Raw genomic sequence first — 19,523 nt, forward strand, 5'->3', positions numbered from 1 at the left:
CTTGAGATCTCTGAGACGTTCCCTGATGAGCATCTATTTGCCATTCAGGAAGCACCATGGTTTGCCGATATTGCAAACTATAAAGCTGCAAGGTTCATACCCAAGGAGTACAATAGAATACAAAAGAAGAAATTAGTTACTGATGCAAAGTACTACTTGTGGGATGAACCCTATCTCTTTAAGAGATGTGCAGACGGAATTATCCGTAGGTGTGTCCCCAGAGAGGAAGCACAGAGAATCCTATGGCATTGCCACGGATCTCAATATGGAGGCCATTTTGGAGGTGAGCGAACAGCCACCAAGGTCCTCCAATGTGGCTTCTATTGGCCCACACTCTATAAAGATTCCCGAGAGTTTGTACGTAATTGTGACAGTTGCCAAAGAGCTGGTAACCTGCCTCATGGTTACGCCATGCCTCAACAAGGGATCTTGGAAATAGAGTTGTTTGATGTATGGGGAATTGACTTCATGGGACCTTTCCCACCATCATACTCAAACACTTATATTCTGGTGGCAGTTGACTATGTATCAAAATGGGTTGAGGCTATCGCCACACCCTCCAATGATACTAAAACAGTGCTGAAATTCCTCCAGAAACATATCTTTAGCAGGTTTGGTGTCCCTAGAGTGTTAATCAGCGATGGGGGCACTCACTTCTGCAATAAACAGCTTTACTCTGCCATGGTTCGGTATGGAATTCGCCACAAAGTGGCCACTCCATATCATCCACAAACCAACGGGCAAGCTGAAGTCTCTAACAGAGAATTAAAGAGAATCCTAGAACGGACAGTAAATACCCGTAGAAAGGATTGGGCAAGGAGCTTGGATGATGCTCTGTGGGCTTACAGAACAGCATTCAAGACCCCTATAGGGACCTCTCCATACCAACTCGTGTATGGTAAGGCATGCCACTTGCCCGTGGAACTGGAACATAAGGCCTACTGGGCAACCAGATTCCTAAACTTAGATGCCAAATTAGCAGGAGAAAAATGATTGCTCCAGCTAAATGAGCTAGAGGAATTCAGATTCACAGCTTTCGAAAATGCCAAGCTTTATAAAGAAAAATAAAAAAAATGGCATGACAGAAAGCTGTCATCTAGAATCTTTGAACCAGGACAAAAAGTCCTGTTGTTTAACTCTAGACTCAGGCTATTCCCCGGGAAACTGAAATCCCGGTGGAGGGGACCATACGTGATTACAAGTGTGTCACCATATGGTTATGTGGAGCTTCAAGATATTGATTCTGATAAGAAGTTCATTGTCAATGGACAGAGAATCAAGCATTATCTTGAAGGCAACACTGAGCAAGAATGCTCAAGGCTGAAGTTAGATTAAAAGCTCAGCAAGGTCCAGCTAAAGACAATAAAGAAGCGCTTTCTGGGAGGCAACCCAGCCATGGGGCATTAATCCTCTAAGCATTTCTGCCCTATTTTTATTTTTATTTGTTTATATAAAGTTCACTGACACTAAGGTACAGCATCATTTGTATAAGTTTACAGGGTTACAGAAGGAATTTGCACACAAAACAGAGAAAGGGAGCTCAATGGCAAGAAAACGCCAGTAAAGGGGCATTTTGGGCGTTCAGCGCCCAAAATGGGCATCCACTGGGCGCTGAACGCCAGTAATGGCAGCAATTGGGCGTTCAACGCCAGAAATGGCCACCCACTGGGCGTTGAACGCCAGGAATGGCAGCAACTGGGCGCTGAACGCCCAGGAGATCAGCATTTGGGCGCTGAACGCCCAAAACAGGCAGTGTTTGGGCGTTCAAACGCCAGGAGGACAGGGAGGAGCCAAATCCAGTAATCCCACACGTATTTCCATTCTAAATTATAATTTTATGATTCAATACATGATTTCATTTACATAAACATGTCAAGAACCCTGATTTCTAAAAATCCTACCCTCAAAATATCAAATGTATCTTAATTCATAAGCACACACCCTCTTTGCAAAATCAATCCAACTCTTTTCAAATCTTTTCCAAAAACAAATCTATCTTTTTCACTCTAAAATCTTTTCAATATCTTTTTCATATTATCTTTTTCAAAAACCCAGATTTATCTTTTTCAAAAATCTATCCTATCTTTTCAAAATCAAACTATATCTTCTATCTTATCTTTTTCACTCTAAAATCTTTTCAATATCTTTTTCATATTATCTTTTTCAAAAACCCCGATTTATCTTTTTCAAAAATTTATCCTATCTTTTCAAAATCAAACTATATCTTCTATCTTATCTTTTTCAACTCGATCTTTTTATCTTATCTCTTCCAATTTTTCGAAAATCCACCCCCCACCCCTTTAAATTGGGTTCGGCCTCCCCCTCCTCCATCAACAAGTGCACCTCAATCTCCTTCTATCCCTCTCCTTTCTTTTCTTTTGCTTGAGGACAAGCAAACCTCTAAGTTTGGTGTGTTTATCCGAGATCACTACTAAGATTATGGCTCTCAAAGGGAAACAATACACTCCAAGAGGCAAGAAAGAGAGCGTTCCAAAACCACTTTGGAATCAAGGGAAGTTCTTATCTAAAGAACATTCAGACCATTATCTTAAAGTAATGGGTCTGAGATCAGTGATCCCGGAAGTTAGATTCGATCTGAAAGAAGACGAATATCCGGAGATCCAGGAGCAAATTCGAATCAGGAACTGGGAAGTCCTAGCTAATCCTGAAACGAAAGTAGGAAGGAACATGGTCCAGGAGTTCTATGCTAATATGTGGCAGACTGACAAGCAAAGACTATCTGGAACTGCCTGCTACGAATTTCGGACCATGGTCAGGGGAAAAATTGTTCATACCACCCCTGATAAGATCAGAGAGATACTAAAGCTACCTCAGCTAAAGGATGATCCAGATTCCTTCAACAGGAGGATGATGAGAGCAGACATTGGCCTGGATAAGATTCTAGAGGACATCTGTATCCCTGGAGCCAGGTGGACCACCAACACAAAGGGCGTCCCAAATCAACTCAAGAGGGAGGATCTCAAACCAGTTGCCAGAGGATGGCTGGACTTCATTGGGCGTTCTCTGTTGCCCACCAGCAACCGTTCTGAAGTCACAGTTAAAAGAGCAGTGATGATTCATTGCATCATGATGGGAAAGGAAGTGGAGGTTCATCAGCTGATTTCAACAGAGCTCTATAAGATTGCTAACAAAAATTCAAGAGAGGCCAGGTTGGCTTATCCAAGCGTGATTTCTCTGCTCTGCAAGGACGCTGGAGTCAAGATGGGAATAACTGAATATATCCTAATTGAAAAGTCAATCACCAAAGCATCAATGGAGAGACAACAAGCACAGGAGGAACATATCAAGAAGAGAGCACAGGAATTCCTCCCAGAGATTCCTCAAGCAAAATATTGGGAATATCTTGAGACGTCTGTCACCAAGATACAGGAAGCTATGGAGCAAATAATAAAACAACAGAAGGAACACAGTCAAATGCTGACCCATATGCTTAAAGAACAAGAGGAGCAGGGACGTGACTTAAGGGAACTGAAGCGCCAAAAATCTTCTGTGATACCAAGCCTCCCAAGGATCAGAGGAACCCCCATACCCCCAGAATAAAGGTTGTTAATTTCTAATTTCTGCCTTAACTCTGTGACAGTGTCCTTATAAAAGTACCTTAGAAGTCATATAGTAGTAATTAGTATCTATTTTGATTTTATCTCCAATTAAGCTATAGTTTATTTTTCTCATCATCATTAAACATGAATAAAATAGTAGATCTTTTGAATAAGAAGCAATAAAATTTCGAGTTTAAATAAAACAAATTCTAATTGGTTAAATATGGTGGCAATGCTTTCTGTCTTCTGAATGAATACTTGAACAGTGCATATGTCTTTTGAATTTGTTGTTTAAGACTGTTAAATATGTTGGCTCTTGAAAGAATAATGAACATGAGACATGTTATTGATAATCTGAAAAATCATAAAAATGATTCTTGAAGCAAGAAAAAGCAGCAAAGAACAAAGCTTGCAGAAAAAAAAAAAAAAGCAAGCAGAAAAAGCCAATAACCCTTAAAACCAAAAGGCAAGGGCAATTAAAAAGGATCCCAAGGCTTTGAGCATCAGTGGATAGGAGGGCCTAAAGGACTGAAATCCTGGTCTAAGCGGCTAAACCAAGCTGTCCCTAACCATGTGCTTGTGGCGTGCAGGTGTCAAGTGAAAACTTGAGACTGAGCGGTTAAAGTCAAGGTCCAAAGCAAAAAGAAGAGTGTGCTTAAGAACTCTGGACACCTCTAATTGGGGACTTTAGCAAAGCTGAGTCACAATCTGAAAAGGTTCACCCAGTTATGTGTCTGTGGCATTTATGTATCCGGTAGTAATACTGGAAAACAAAGTGCTTAGGGCCACGACCAAGACTCATAAAGAAGCTGTGTTCAAGAATCATCACACTGAACTAAGAGAATCAATAACACTATCTGAATTCTGAGTTCCTATAGATGCCAATCACTCTGAGCTTCAATGGATAAAGTGAGATGCCAAAACTGTTCAGAAGCAAAAAGCTACTAGTCCCGCTCATCTAATTAGAATCTGAGCTTCAATCAAAAACTCTGAGATATTATTGCTTCTCAACCTATTAGTCTTCTATTTTATTTGTCTAGTTGCTTGAGGACAAGCAACAGTTTAAGTTTGGTGTTGTGATGAGCGGATATTTTATACGCTTTTTGGGGATAATTTCATATAGTTTAGAGTATGTTTTAGTTAGTTTTTAGTTTATTTCTAGTAGTTTTTAGGAAAAATTCATATTTCTGGACTTTACTATGAGTTGTGTGTTTTTCTGTAATTTCAGGTATTTTTCTGGCTGAAATTGAAGGAGCTGAGCAAAAATCTGATTCAGGCTGAAAAAGGACTGCTAATGCTGTTGGATTCTGACCTCCCTGCACTCAAATTGGATTTTCTGGAGCTACAGAACTCGAAATGGCATGCTTCCAATTGCATTGGAAAGTAGACATCCAGGGCTTTCCAGCAATATATAATAGTCCATACTTTGCACAAGGATAGACGACGTAAACTGGCGTTCAACGCCAGTTCTCTGCCCAATTCTGGCGTCCAGCGCCAGAAAAGGATCAAAAACTGGAGTTGAACGCCCAAACTGGCATAAAAACTGGCGTTCAACTCCACAAATGGCCTCTGCACGTGACTCACTCAAATCTCAGCCCCAGCACACACCAAGTGGGCCCCAGAAGTGGACCTCTGCATCATCCATCATAGTCCACTCATATTTTGTAACCCTAGGCTACTAGTTTAGTATTTAAACAACTTTTAGAGACTTATTTTGTATCTCATGACATTTCAGATCTAAACTTTGTATTCTCTGACGGCATGAGTCTCTAAACCCCATTGTTGGGGGTGAGGAGCTCTGCTGTGTCTCGATGAATTAATGCAAGTATTTCTGTTTTCCATTCAAACACGCTTGTTCCTATCTAAGATGTTCATTCGCGCTTAACTGTGATGGAGGTGATGATCCGTGACATTCATCACCTTCCTCAAACCATGAACGCGTGCCTGACAACCACCTCCGTTCTATATACGATTGAATGAGTATCTCTTAGATTCCTTAATCAGAATCTTCGTGGTATAAGCTAGAACTGATGGCAGCATTCATGAGAATCCGGAAAGTCTAAACCTTGTCTGTGGTATTCCGAGTAGGATTCAAGGATTGAATGACTGTGATGAGCTTCAAACTCCTGAAGGCTGGGCGTTAGTGACAGACGCAAAAGGATAGTAAATCCTATTCCAACCGGATCGAGAACCAACCGGTGATTAGCCGTGCTGTGACAGAGCACGTGAGCGTAGTTTTCACTGGAAGGATGGAAGGTAGCCATTGACAACGGTGATCCACCAACACACAGCTTGCCATAGGGGGACGTGCGTGCGTGAACAAGAAGACAGAAAAAAGCAGAGATTCAGAAGACAAAGCATCTCCAAAACTCCAACATATTCTCCATTACTGCACAACAAGTAACTTTTAATTTATGCTCTACTGGTTACTCACAATTCAATTGATAAACATAATTGACTTCCTGACTAAGATTTACAAGATAACCATAGATTGCTTCAAACCAACAATCTCCGTGGGATTCGACCCTTACTCACGTAAGGTATTACTTGGACGACCCAGTGCACTTGCTGGTTAGTGGTACGAGTTGTGAAAAGTGTGATTCACAATTCGTGCACCAATTAGTTCTCTCACTTTTATATTTATATTGCCTTAGAGGCTTACTTTGAGAGAGATATTTTGTATATGTTGTTTTAACTTTTAAAACTCTATATGTCTGTATATAACTAGTCGGCCTAAACTCCGCGGCCTGAGGCTAGTTCCTTATGACTATTATATTCTCTTATATACTTATATTTTGTTATCTTGTATATCTATCTTGTGCCTTAAGTTTATAGCTTCGTATGAATGTTTTGTGCCTTTGGAACTTTGACTTTGAGCTTATTTCTTCATCGGGCTTCTAGAATTATTATTCCTTCTATATATACCTATGTATAAGCCTTAAAATTGTGGTAACCTTTGATTAACCTTTGCTTTACGGCATGAGATAAGGCTTAGGGTAATTAGGGTGTTACAACCATCACCAGAAAAGGTAAATCTAAAATACCTAATAATCTAAAGAAATTTTAAGTAGGTAAAATTTAAGCACCATCTATATAATATACCACGTCATACACGCATAAAAATTCAAACTTCCATTTGTTCAGTAACAAACAATAAATCTAGAAATTGTAAAGAAAGAAGAAGCTAATGGCTTCAAGTTTTTCGATAAGATTGGCGATAATGGAGGTGGCTTTGAAGAGGATGGAGGAGGTGTTGACGCCGTTGAGGGAGGCATTCGTGGAGATGTTGAGGCACGACATCGTTTCTCTACTTCTTGCCAGAGAATTGAACAAGTGAAGAGAAGAACAAAAAGAAAGAAAAAGGAGGAGGGGTAGGGAGGGGGTTTATAGCCCCTGTAACCATTCGAAGGTAACACATGACACTGTTACCTGACACATCAATCTTTTGTTATTTGGTAGCAGGGGTCGATTTATCCATTTTTTATAATGGGTGGGGGCCTGGTTGAGATTTAAAAAGAATTAAGGTGCGCTGTCTCATAGGGCTGTCAAACGGGCTAGCCTAGCCCATTTAGGCCCGGCCCGTTAAGCCCGCGGGTTAAACGGGCTGGCCCGTTTAAACCCGCTTTACTCACGGGCCAGAATTTTCTAGCCCGGACCGTTTATGGTAAGCCCGATGGGTTAAACGGGTCAGCCCGTTTATCATTTTATTTTATTTTTTGAAAAATATTTTGACAAAAAATATCACTTTTAAGTAAAAAATCATTAAAAAATATATTTTTTACTTGATGGGTCGGATCAGGAGAAATATTAGCTAAAAGTGCTATTTTTTTTAAAAATGTTAAAAAAAATTAAACGGGCCACCCGTTTAGCCCGCGGGCTAGCCTGTTTAGCCCAAAATTTAAACGGGCTTAATTTTAGAGGCAAAGCCCGCCCATTTTGACGGTCCTACTGTCTCATGAGAAAAAACTCCGGAGTTGGATAGGATATTTATCCAATAAAATATAGAATGAATTGGAATATACTAAGTAAAGTTTTACAATGATTTAATGAAAAGAATGATGATGAAAAAAAAAACCATGAAAATTACAATAAAAAATGACAAAGGAGTGCAATAATACTGTGTTCAATTTGAAAAAATAAAATTAAAATTTTAAAACTAAAATTGAATATAAACATAAATGCTAGAAGGTAGGGATATGTTGGATGTTTATTATTATTTAGGAAGCATATAATCTATAACGTGAATTTGACTTTATTTGTTAACTGAATCAACATCTGTAATTAATTAATAATAATTACATTTTTATATGGATATCAATGATATTTGGTGTACCAATAGTATCTTTTTAAAAAATAATATGACAAAAATAACATACATACATCATCGTTGTATTAACATGTTATTTAAGAAAGTTATTTGTTATCTTTCAATACAAGCGAACGAGAAAATTACCCTTTTGGCTTTTTCATTGTTACAGTAACTATCAAGTTACACTAAATTACAAAAGCAACAATGCAACATTGCTTAGGAGAACCTGCAACGTCTCATATTGTGACACCAAATGAGGAACCCCCCAATATCAAAACAAGAGAGCCGGCCAACTGGAAAATCCAGCATATAATAAGCCAATCCATTGTCATAATAGACAAACACTAGAATCATAGATGACTATGCATAAAAGCAAGAGACTAGAATAATTTTTATGACATTAACATGCGCTAACAATTGTGCTGGTGATGCTGAGAGCGAAATGGGAAAGAAAGGTGGATTGTTTCGTTATGCGGATGGAGTTGACAAATTGCTATTGTTGTTTGGAACTATGGGTTGCATAGGGGATGGGCTACAAACACCTATCACAATGTTTGTTTTTGGGAGTTTGATTGACGATTATGCACGTGGTTCTGGAGATTCTGTTCCTAAGCATATCATAGACAAGGTAATTTATTACTTGCATGTTTGAAAATCAATAAACATACATGAACTGCGATTGTGGGGGAACTCAAAATTTTGATCCATTATTTCTTTTACTAGTATAGCGAAATAGCTACCATAACATATAATTATTACTTCTTTTTTTTTAAAAAAAAAAAAATTATTGAAATTCACATACTCAATAGTTTATTTTTCTTCTTTTCATAATTGTGTCTTTCTTCTTTTGCTTCTGCTTACATAGCAATAAACGATTAATTATCTGAAGTATTTTTACACTTATATATATATCACTTCCAAAAAATAGCAGGTTAAATAAGTTTTTGGTTTTTATAAAATATTGGTCTTTTAGTTTTGGTCTCTTTAATTTTTTTGAGTTCTAGTTTTAGTCTCTACTATTAATTTTTGGGCCGAATAAATATTTAAATTAGTTTTTAAAAAATTTTAAATCAGACATTTTGTTTTCTCAATAAATTTTATTCTTTACAAATCATTGAAAATTATTCCTGTTAGACTAGGGATTTATGGTGGGGATCCATGAGAGCCTACTCCCGCCACACCTCATCAAGAGAAATGCAAATTCTTTTTATTTGTGCCTTTATCTCCGGGTATTCTTAGATATTAATTGATTTTTTTTTTTTTAAATCTAAGCACCAAAATGACATAACAAAATAATCATAACCAAATCTAACCTATCCAATACGATCCAATTTACACACTAAAAATCATGATACATTAAATATAAAAAAATTTATTAGTTTAAAAGAAAATAACATAAAGTTCTATTAGGGATGTCAACGGGACACGGCTGGGGCGGAAGATGTCTCCCTGCTCCCCATTCTCACCCCCAAATTTGCTCTCTGTCCCCGACTCCATTTCCTATCATGGGAGAATATTACTCCCCATCCCCATTCTTCACAGAGTCTTATTTCCTGCGGGAACCCCATTCCCCATCTATTTGATAGTTCTAACTAATTATTAATTTATATATTAATAGAGCTGCAAATATCTATTTTATACAAAAACAACAAGATTTTATACAAAAAGTTTAAACGACAAGATGGTGACTTCTTTCGAAATGACTCAGTGGGGAACGCAACGGCGAGCCAGAGGACAAAGCAACGAACGAGGTGGGAGAATAGAGAGGAGAATGGATACAACGACAGAGTTACGAAAAGAAACACTGCAAATAGAGAACACGACGCAGTGAAGATGATGGTATGGTGAGGCGTGACAACGCGGCGAGAAGAGAAAGTGGCGAGGGACAGCATTAGGGATCTCTAAATTGAAGAAGAGCTGTGCAAATGAGGATTAAGATAATTCAACTATTAAAAGCAATTCAATAAATTTATGAATTTTGGGGATTAATGAGAACGGGACGGAAATTCCCGCTCGAGTCCCCACGCCTACCTCAAGAGAATTGTGTCTCCGTCCCCATTCCCGCAAAAAAAATTTCTAACCTATCCAATACGATCCAATTTACACACTAAAAATCATGATACATTAAATATAAAAAAATTTATTAGTTTAAAAGAAAATAACATAAAGTTCTATTAGGGATGTCAACGGGACAAGGCTGGGGCGGAAGATGTCTCCATGCTCCCCATTCTCACCCCCAAATTTGCTCTCTGTCCCCGACTCCATTTCCTATCATGGGAGAATATTACTCCCCATCCCCATTCTCCACAGAGTCTTATTTCCTGCGGAAACCCCATTCCCCATCTATTTGATAGTTCTAACTAATTATTAATTTATATATTAATAGAGCTGCAAATATCTATTTTATACAAAAACAACAAGATTTTATACAAAAAATTTAAACGACAAGATGGTGACTTCTTTCGAAATGACTCAGTGGGGAACGCAACGGCGAGCCAGAGGACAAAGCAACGGACGAGGTGGGAGAATAGAGAGGAGAATGGATACAACGACAGAGTTACGAAAAGAAACACTGCAAATAGAGAACACGACGCAGTGAAGATGATGGTATGGTGAGGCGTGACAACGCGGCGAGAAGAGAAAGTGGCGAGGGACAACATTAGGGATCTCTAAATTGAAGAAGGGCTGTGCAAATGAGGATTAAGATAATTCAACTATTAAAAGCAATTCAATAAATTTATGAATTTTGGGGATTAACGAGAACGGGACGGAAATTCCCGCTCGAGTCCCCACGCCTACCTCAAGAGAATTGTGTCTCCGTCCCCATTCCCGCAAAAAAAATTTCTCACAGTCGGATCTCTGCATCTCGAAAAGTTTTCTTATCCCTAAGTTCTATCTTCATCCGTGTCATTCAAAATTCTAAGCATTTAGATAGTTACTATAAATTAAAAGGCATCTGGTAATTTCACATCTATCTGCATTCATTTCGTGAATACTTATGGGATGGGTGTCTCTGAACTTTTTTCCATAATTGATCTCTTTGTTATTTTAAAAGGAGATTAATTTATTTTAGAAGGATGTTTTTTAATATAATTGTTTTTTTAGAAACTTATTCATCCAACACATATTAAAAATTTAATTGAAACAACAAATGAATAAATTTGTTTAACTAAATTAATTCTAAAAGATTTTTAAAAAAAATGTGCCGAGACTAAAATATGTTATCTAAAGTTCGTTAATGATTTAAATATTTTATAAGTACCAAAAACTTATTTAAACATTTTCTTTTTAGAGGAGTGCTAGTTAGGAGGTCAGCAATTTTTATATTTTGTAACTATTAATTAGTCATCAATAGTATTTTTGATGGTATAAGATTATATTTAATAGTGAGAGATCACTCACTTTTCTTTTAATAATTAAATGCTGGTCACAAAACACAAAAATTACTGGCCCTTAAATTTTTCTTTCTTTTTATATGTAGACATGTAGTCAGTGTGAAATAATTTTAAAGTTCAGTCAGATAGTATGTCATTGCAAAAATACTATATGCAAAGAAAAAATCAATTACTATATATTTATATATAAATATATATGTTATTAATTTATTTTTAATATATATTTTATATTTTAATAAATATTTTATATGAAATTGATTTGATGGGTGATATTTAGCGTACACGTACCCTACCATGGTTGATGCCATTGTATATGGCATAAGCATCTCACCAAATTTTGTTTATGATTATTTCAGTACGCTCTCAAGTTGCTGTATATTTCCATCGGGGTTGCTGTATGTGCTTTTGTTGGTATGTATTATTCTTGCAATTCTCGACATTTTGTTCCATAGACATTAGACAATGTGGCCTGCTAGACACTTTCTCCCTTTTTTTGGTCTCTTATCTTAAAATCATTGATATGTATTAGGGCCATAAATAAATTCCTAAATTTAGTGAGTTTAATATTCTTATTCACAGTATTTGTATGTGTTGTGTGCAAATCTTCAGTGACAAATCTATGTTACAGTAAGGCGAATCGAGATAGTAAAATCACGATTTGTTTAGGAGTTAATTTGGTTTAATTTGAATAGCTCACGAGTTAAACGGATTAGGATCAAGTAAATAAAAGTTGACTTATAGTTTTTTTAATATAAAACTTCATGAATTTATATTATGCACTATTCTTATTACAGTTTGTCATACAAGTAGGGCCGATTTAGAGAGAACGAGTAGTGGTTTAAAAAATAAAAATATACGATAAGAAATTATATTTATATATGATATATGTGTTTAAAAAATAAAAAATATTATATAATTTATTAATTTTATATGTATTATTTTTTATTATATAATAAATTTTTATCTCAATTATTTTATTTATTAATATTTTTTATTTAACCAATTTAATATCATATTCTCGCATCTTTATACTTTTTAAATTAGTTTTTATATAATCATCTTTATATCTATTTTTAAAAAAATTTATTTATTTTTTTTATATTAACATATTTAACATTTATATTATTATATAAAGTATTAATAATAATTTACGTAGTTATATTTTAGTAATCACACCGTGTACTTTAGATTTTTTTTTATAAAAAATACTTATATATTTTTTTAATTTATATTATTAAAAAAAATTATAAAAATATTTTATAAGAATATTGTCAAATTATAATTTTTTAACTAAACATATTATAAATTATTGATATTTTATAATTTTATAATTAATATGATTATATTTCTTTTATACAACTATTATGCTAAAAGTAAAATTGTAAAAAAGAATTTATAATTTTTTAATATATATATTGATAAACCTTTTAAAAAAACCAACTTAATAATTATAAATTATGTTTAAATTATTTTTATAAAATGAAAAATATAATAAAAAATTAAAAAAATTATCTAAAATTCGACTTCTCCGTATTAAAATTCTTGGATCCGTCCTGCATACAAGAACATAGTTAGTTACCAATGATAAGAAAATAACCTTGTATATATATGCCAAGAGAATAACACAAACACAATTATTTTGCAGAAGCAGTATGTTGGACAAGAAGTGCAGAAAGACAAAGTTGTCGCATGAGAATTGAATATCTTAAATCAGTTCTCAAGCAAGATGTTGGCTTCTTTGACAAGCAAGCCGATAGTGATTCTTCAAAGACCTTCCAAGTAATTTCTACCATAACTTCTGATGCCCAAACAATCCAAGACACCATGGCTGAGAAGGTGCTGTTTTGAATTTGCGGAACCTTTCTTCTTCCTGTTCAATAATATTATTGCTTTTATGTTTATACTCAAGTTGTTTTGCATGACTGGTAAGATTTAATAGGCTTAACATTCTAACATGCAAGATTTAATTTTCAAAATATTCAAATTTGATGTATTGTTACAGATACCGAACTGTCTAGTTCACCTCTCAGCATTTTTTTCTAGCTTCATAGTAGGACTCTTCCTCTCATGGAGGCTTGTAATAGCTGCATTTCCATTCTCAATAATGATGATCATGCCAGCAATCATATTTGGGAAGGAAATGAAAGATCTTGGGGAGAAAATGAAGGATGCATATGGCGTAGCAGGGAGCATAGCGGAACAAGCTATCTCGTCGATTCGAACGGTTTATTCATATGTTGCCGAGAAAGAAACACTAAAGAGGTTTAGCTCTGCTCTTGAAAGGAGTATGGAGCTGGGAATAAAGCTAGGGAGAACAAAGGGTGTTGTAGTTGGTAGCTTTGGGTTGCTTTATGCTACTTGGGCATTTCAATCTTGGGTTGGAAGTGTTGTGGTCAGGACTACAGGTGAAAGAGGCGGACTTGTGTTTGCTGCTCAAATTTGCATGATTTACGGAGGACTGTAAGTACATCTTCAATTTTTCTTTTTATTTATGATTTTCTTCCAAAAGTTTAAACTACTTATTAAACTGCAATGCTATTGGGCTAACTACCATGGATCGTATACACGGCTGTCTAAGATAGCATTTGTTTTGAGATAATGGGACGGAGATGGAAAACTGGAACTCAGTATCATATTTGAGGCTAGTACTAAATTTCAGTCTTTGTCTCTCAAAATTTTAGTATCAGTACCTCCAAAAAATGGTGACACAAGAAACTGAAATTATTATGGATGGAAACTGAAACTTTAATAACATTTTATATCTAAAATACTTCCATTTCAATTAATTATTTCTAACTTTATTCTTTGTGCAAATTAAATTAGAGTTTTATTCTTATTTCAGTCTCTGCTTCCCATTTTATACCAAATATAATACTGACTTATTGAAACTTATTTCAGTTTCTGTCTCTCAGTTTCAGTCTCAGTCTTCCAAACGCTACCTATTTGGTGGAGAGACAGAAACGGAAAGACTAAGACCGAGAGACAAAAACTAAGAGATAGAAATTGAAATAAATCTTAGTATTCTGTTTGGTGCAAAGTGGGAGACAGAAATTAAAACAAGAATGGAATTCTAATTTAATTTATACAAAGGGTAAAATTAAAATTAATTAATTGAAATAAAGGTATTTTAAGTATAAAATATTATTAAAGTTTTAGTCTCCATCTCTAAAAATTTTAATCCTCTCTGTTCCCACATTTTGGAGGTACTGAAATACTAAAATTTTGGAGACAGAGACAGAAATTTTAGTACCTGAACCAGCAAATATGATATTAAGTCTCAGTCTCTCAATCTCTGTCTCAATATTTCAAAACAAACGCTCCCTTTAGAGTTAGATGAATGGGACCAACTTTTTCCAACCAACGTTTAGCCAATATTTTGTCATTCTTTCTCTCTCTAACTCTGTCTTTGTTCCCTCTCTCTTGTTAGCTGAAAAATAAAGTTGTCTCAATTTTTGTTAGCTAGAAGAAAGTTGATTCCCTTAGTTAATTGGTCGGTTAATAAATGGTTGAAGTTTTACGATATTCCAAGGGAAAGATTTAACATTAGTGCAACAGTTGCATTGCATATATTGACTCGTAATTGAATACACCTTTTGTTGTACTTTAATAACTGTTTATTCGGACAAAAGATTACATAAAAAAAAGATTTAGTGTAATTTAAAAAGATAATTATTTAAGAATGGAAGTAATAAATTCTATATTGTTTGTATTTTTTGGATGGGACTTGAATAATTTGAACTTAAGCAGGGAGCCATTCTATTCAACAAGTTTTGAGTCTTTTTAAAGTGAAGAATTTTAGCAAGTAGATATTTTCATGTGAAGTTCTCATATGATTTTATCCGGTGTTACTCACCATTAATTAAAGAAATAGAGTCTAAATATGACATAAGATAATTGATGATGTAAGGTGATTATCCTCTCTGCACTTCCTTCAACACCTTTTAGTATGTTTCTCATTGTAAAATCTAGAACTGGGAATGTTCAAATATCCTTCTTGTTTTATAAGCAAGTGAACTTGTAAATGAATAAAAACCCATCAAGATTATATTGGAAGAAAATGTTCACGTGACATTGATGATAACTTCAATTTAAAAACTATACAGGTCTCTGATGAATGCACTTCCAAATCTAACTTTCATAGTAGAGGCAAAAGTAGCAACAACCAGAATTTTCCAAATGATTGAGCAAATACCAATCATAAACTCTCACCAACAAAAAGGAAGGATCTTAAGCCATGTGAGAGGAGAAATCACATTCACAAAAATTGACTTCACTTATCCATCACGACCGGACACACCGATTCTCCAAGGACTGGATCTGAAGTTTCCAGCATGTAAAACAATAGGCCTAGTTGGAGGCAGTGGTTCTGGAAAATCCACAATCATCTCTTTGATTGAAAGGTTCTATGATCCTTTATATGGTGAGATATTGCTTGATGGACATGATATAAAGAGGCTTGAGCTTAAGTGGCTAAGGTCACAAATGGGACTTGTTAATCAGGAGCCTATTCTGTTTGCAACATCAATTAGGGAGAATATTCTGTTTGGCAAGGAAGGTGCTTCAATGGAAGCTGTTATAGATGCAGCTAAGGCTGCAAATGCACATGGTTTCATTGTTAAACTTCCTAGTGGATATGAAACTCAAGTAAGACATAAGTATTCTCCTATATAGACACTTTATTTATTTATGAGTAAATTCTCAATCTTGTCGGTTACTATTTTCTTATCAAATAAATTTGTCCTTTATATTTAAGAAAGATATATTAGTTTTTTTACACGCGTTGACATTTTTTATGAAAGATCAATTTGGCGCTATTTTCTGATTATTGAAAAATAATTTTATTATTTAAAATTTTTAAGAACGACTATCCTCTGTATATTTTGATTATAGACGAGATTAGGATTTAATATTTATTTAGAATGTTTAGATCATTAATACCTAAACTCACCTAGATTCCAATTGATTTTACTCAAGTTGAGGACTAATGCTAGTTCTTTTCTATTCACAAGAATCAATTTGAGACCCTTTTTGAAGTAACAAGTCAAAATTAGTTGAAATCAACTAAAAAATTGCTCCTCTTGTACCATACTTACTATCTTGTTTAATCCATTTGAATTATGATATGCAGCATCCTAGATAGTATTTTTCATCTAATCAATTTGATTACTTAGGAAAATTGATAATTTTTTTATCAGGTGGGACAACTTGGGACTCAGTTATCTGGAGGTCAAAAGCAAAGAATTGCAATAGCAAGGGCCCTAATTCGCAACCCGAAAATCCTACTCCTTGATGAAGCCACAAGTGCATTGGATTCAGAGTCTGAAAGAATAGTGCAAGAGGCCCTTGATTTGGCTTCAAGAGGCAGAACAACAATCATTGTAGCTCATCGCTTATCGACGATTCGAAATGCTGACTGGATAGTAGTCCTTCAATCAGGAAGAGTTGTTGAATCTGGCTCCCATGTTGAGCTACTCAAACTTAACAATGGACAAGGTGGTGCTTATAGCAAAATGCTAAAACTACAACAACAAACAAATCAAAATGAAGATTCAACATTGAATCATGTGAGCAAGAGTCCCCAAGTTATGTCATATTTAACAAGTCCAAGATCAATGCCAGGTACTCCAACTCATCATTCATTCACCTCACCAATATACTCAATCAGTGTTCTGGGGTCCCCTTTTGATGACTACACTGAGAATTCTGAGATAACTTCAAAAGCAAGTTTCTCGCAATGGCGTTTGATAAGAATGAATTCCCCTGAGTGGAAGTATGCTCTGATAGGATGCTTAGGTGCTATTGGCTCTGGAATTTGCCAACCTTTTTACTCTTATTGCCTTGGATTCATTGCTTCTATCTACTTTATAACCGATCACTCGCGCATTGTCTCACAAATCAGGCTGTACTCATCAATTTTCTGCATCATAGCAGTTGTCAACTTCATATCAGGCCTAATTCAGCACTCGAGCTTCGCCATCATGGGCGAGAAATTGCTAAAAAGGGTGCGCGAGAATCTGCTAGAGAAAATCCTTACATTTGAAATAGGATGGTTTGATCAAGAAGATAACAGCAGTGCAGCCATCTGCGCTCGTTTGGCGTTTGATGCAAACTTGGTCAGGTCTCTTGTAGCAGAAAGAATGTCATTACTAGTTCAAGTATTTGTCACTGCCACCCTGGCTTTCGCACTCGGTTTATATGTCTCATGGAAGGTGGCAATGGTAATGATAGCTATGCAGCCCTTGATCATTGCTTGTTTCTATTCCAAATTCATGCTTATGAAAAGTATGTCAGGTAAAGCAAGAAAGGCTCAAAGTGAAGGTAGTCAATTAGCAATGGAAGCTACCATTAACCATAGAACTATTGCTGCATTTTCATCAGAGAAAAGGGTATTGAATTTGTTCAAAAATTCAATGAAAGGACCTCATTTGGAAACCGTAAAGCAATCATGGATTTCAGCTGCAATTTTGTCGTTGTCACAGTTCATAACTACAGCTTCTATAACCTTAACATTTTGGTATGGAGGATTGCTACTAAACAAAAAGATGGTGAATTCAAATGACCTTTTGCAAGTTTTCTTAATACTGATGGGAACTGGAAGACAAATTGCTGAGACAGTAAGCATGACTTCGGACATAGCGAAAAGCGGGAAAGCCGTTAGCTCGATTTTTGCAATTTTGGACAGGAAAACTCAGATTGAACCTGAAGATCCTAGGCTTATGAAGTTCAGAAAGAACAACAACATAAAGGGTCATGTGAAGTTAAAAGATGTGTTCTTTTCATACCCATCAAGGCCAGAACAAATGATCCTAAAGGGTCTTAGTCTTGAAATTGAAGCTGGGAAAACAATTGCATTGGTGGGGCAAAGTGGGTCAGGGAAATCCACTATCATTGGACTAATTGAAAGATTTTATGACCCAATTAATGGATCAATATTTATTGATGGTTGTGACATTAGGGAATTTGATTTGAGAAGTTTGAGGTTACATATTGCATTGGTGAGTCAAGAGCCTACACTCTTTGGTGGAACTATACGTGATAACATTGTGTATGGAAAGATTGATGCATCTGAAGATGAAATAAGAAAGGCAGTGCGTCTTGCAAATGCTCATGAGTTTATAAGGTACATTATTATTATTATCATTGTTTATCTTTTTGCTTGATTTCTCAACTATTTGTAACAAGTTCTTGAACTAGTTAGCACTCATATTCAATTATATAACTTAGTTGCCACAAGATTAAAATTAGAAGGGAAAAAAATGTATAAATGTTCTTGATTGCTTTCATTAACAGAATTTATCTAATAATGCAGTTCAATGAGAGATGGATATGATACATACTGTGGAGAAAGAGGAGTGCAGCTTTCAGGGGGACAAAAGCAAAGAATTGCAATTGCCAGAGCAATACTAAAGAACCCATCAATCCTTCTCATGGACGAAGCAACAAGTGCTCTCGACAGCGTTTCAGAGAATCTAGTGCAAGATTCCCTGGAGAAAATGATGGTTGGAAGAACATGTGTGGTTATTGCTCATCGTTTGTCTACAATTCAGAATGTGGACACCATTGCTGTGATCAAGAATGGGAAATTGGTGGAGCAAGGTTCACACTCCCAGTTAATGAATGTTGGAACAAAGGGTGCTTACTACTCCATGATTAGGTTACAACGTGGGACTAACTCTACTAGCTGAGTAACTTTTGATTTACAACCCTTGTTGCTGCATGTAACAAATCATGTTAGTTAAAACAAGTACATTCTCTCACCCCGCTAGTTTATCTGTTTATGACTTTATGTCAACGCTGTAATATGGGAGTGTTTGGCATCTTATGATGTTTATAGGAAGATGGGCCTAAGAAGAAAATTCTCTGTCTGTGATGACTTTTGAATCTCAAGAATTTAAACAACCAAGAAATTAATCTCAGCTTTTTGTGGCGTTTTCAATTTTCTTTGTTAAATCTGATCTAATTGACACAAACATGCTCCTTTTTTTTTTTTGTTTACCCAAACGGTATCTCCCAACCCGACAGATTGAGGACTAATCCGTCGCAGATCTGAGCTCTATTTAAGGGTCTGCCGCTGGCTAATGAGTTGTTGCATGCACAAGGCGGAGTTCAAACTCCCGACACTTGCTTAAGCGGACGAGTGAGCTGACTACTCGACCAACCCAAGTTGGTTCACAAACATGCTCCTTTATTTGCTGTTGTATGTGTTTGGGCCGTCACTTTGAATTTGGTTGGGATGCTAATGTAGTATAATTAGAGGTG

General features: G+C 35.7%; 1 protein-coding gene across 1 annotated transcript; it reads left to right on the top strand.

Moving 5' to 3' along the window:
* The first annotated feature begins 8,271 nt into the window (after nucleotides 1-8,271).
* Nucleotides 8,272-19,214, top strand: LOC112782338 (ABC transporter B family member 18-like). Its single transcript, XM_025824693.3, has 7 exons — nucleotides 8,272-8,497; nucleotides 11,621-11,675; nucleotides 12,910-13,100; nucleotides 13,267-13,724; nucleotides 15,368-15,908; nucleotides 16,460-18,384; nucleotides 18,574-19,214. Exons 1-7 carry the CDS (start codon nucleotides 8,312-8,314, stop codon nucleotides 18,947-18,949), a joined length of 3,732 nt encoding a protein of 1,243 aa, XP_025680478.1. The 5' UTR covers nucleotides 8,272-8,311; the 3' UTR covers nucleotides 18,950-19,214.
* The last annotated feature ends 309 nt before the right edge of the window (nucleotides 19,215-19,523 follow it).

Source organism: Arachis hypogaea, chromosome 20 (assembly GCF_003086295.3).
Source record: "Arachis hypogaea cultivar Tifrunner chromosome 20, arahy.Tifrunner.gnm2.J5K5, whole genome shotgun sequence".
Lineage (NCBI taxonomy): Eukaryota > Viridiplantae > Streptophyta > Magnoliopsida > Fabales > Fabaceae > Arachis > Arachis hypogaea.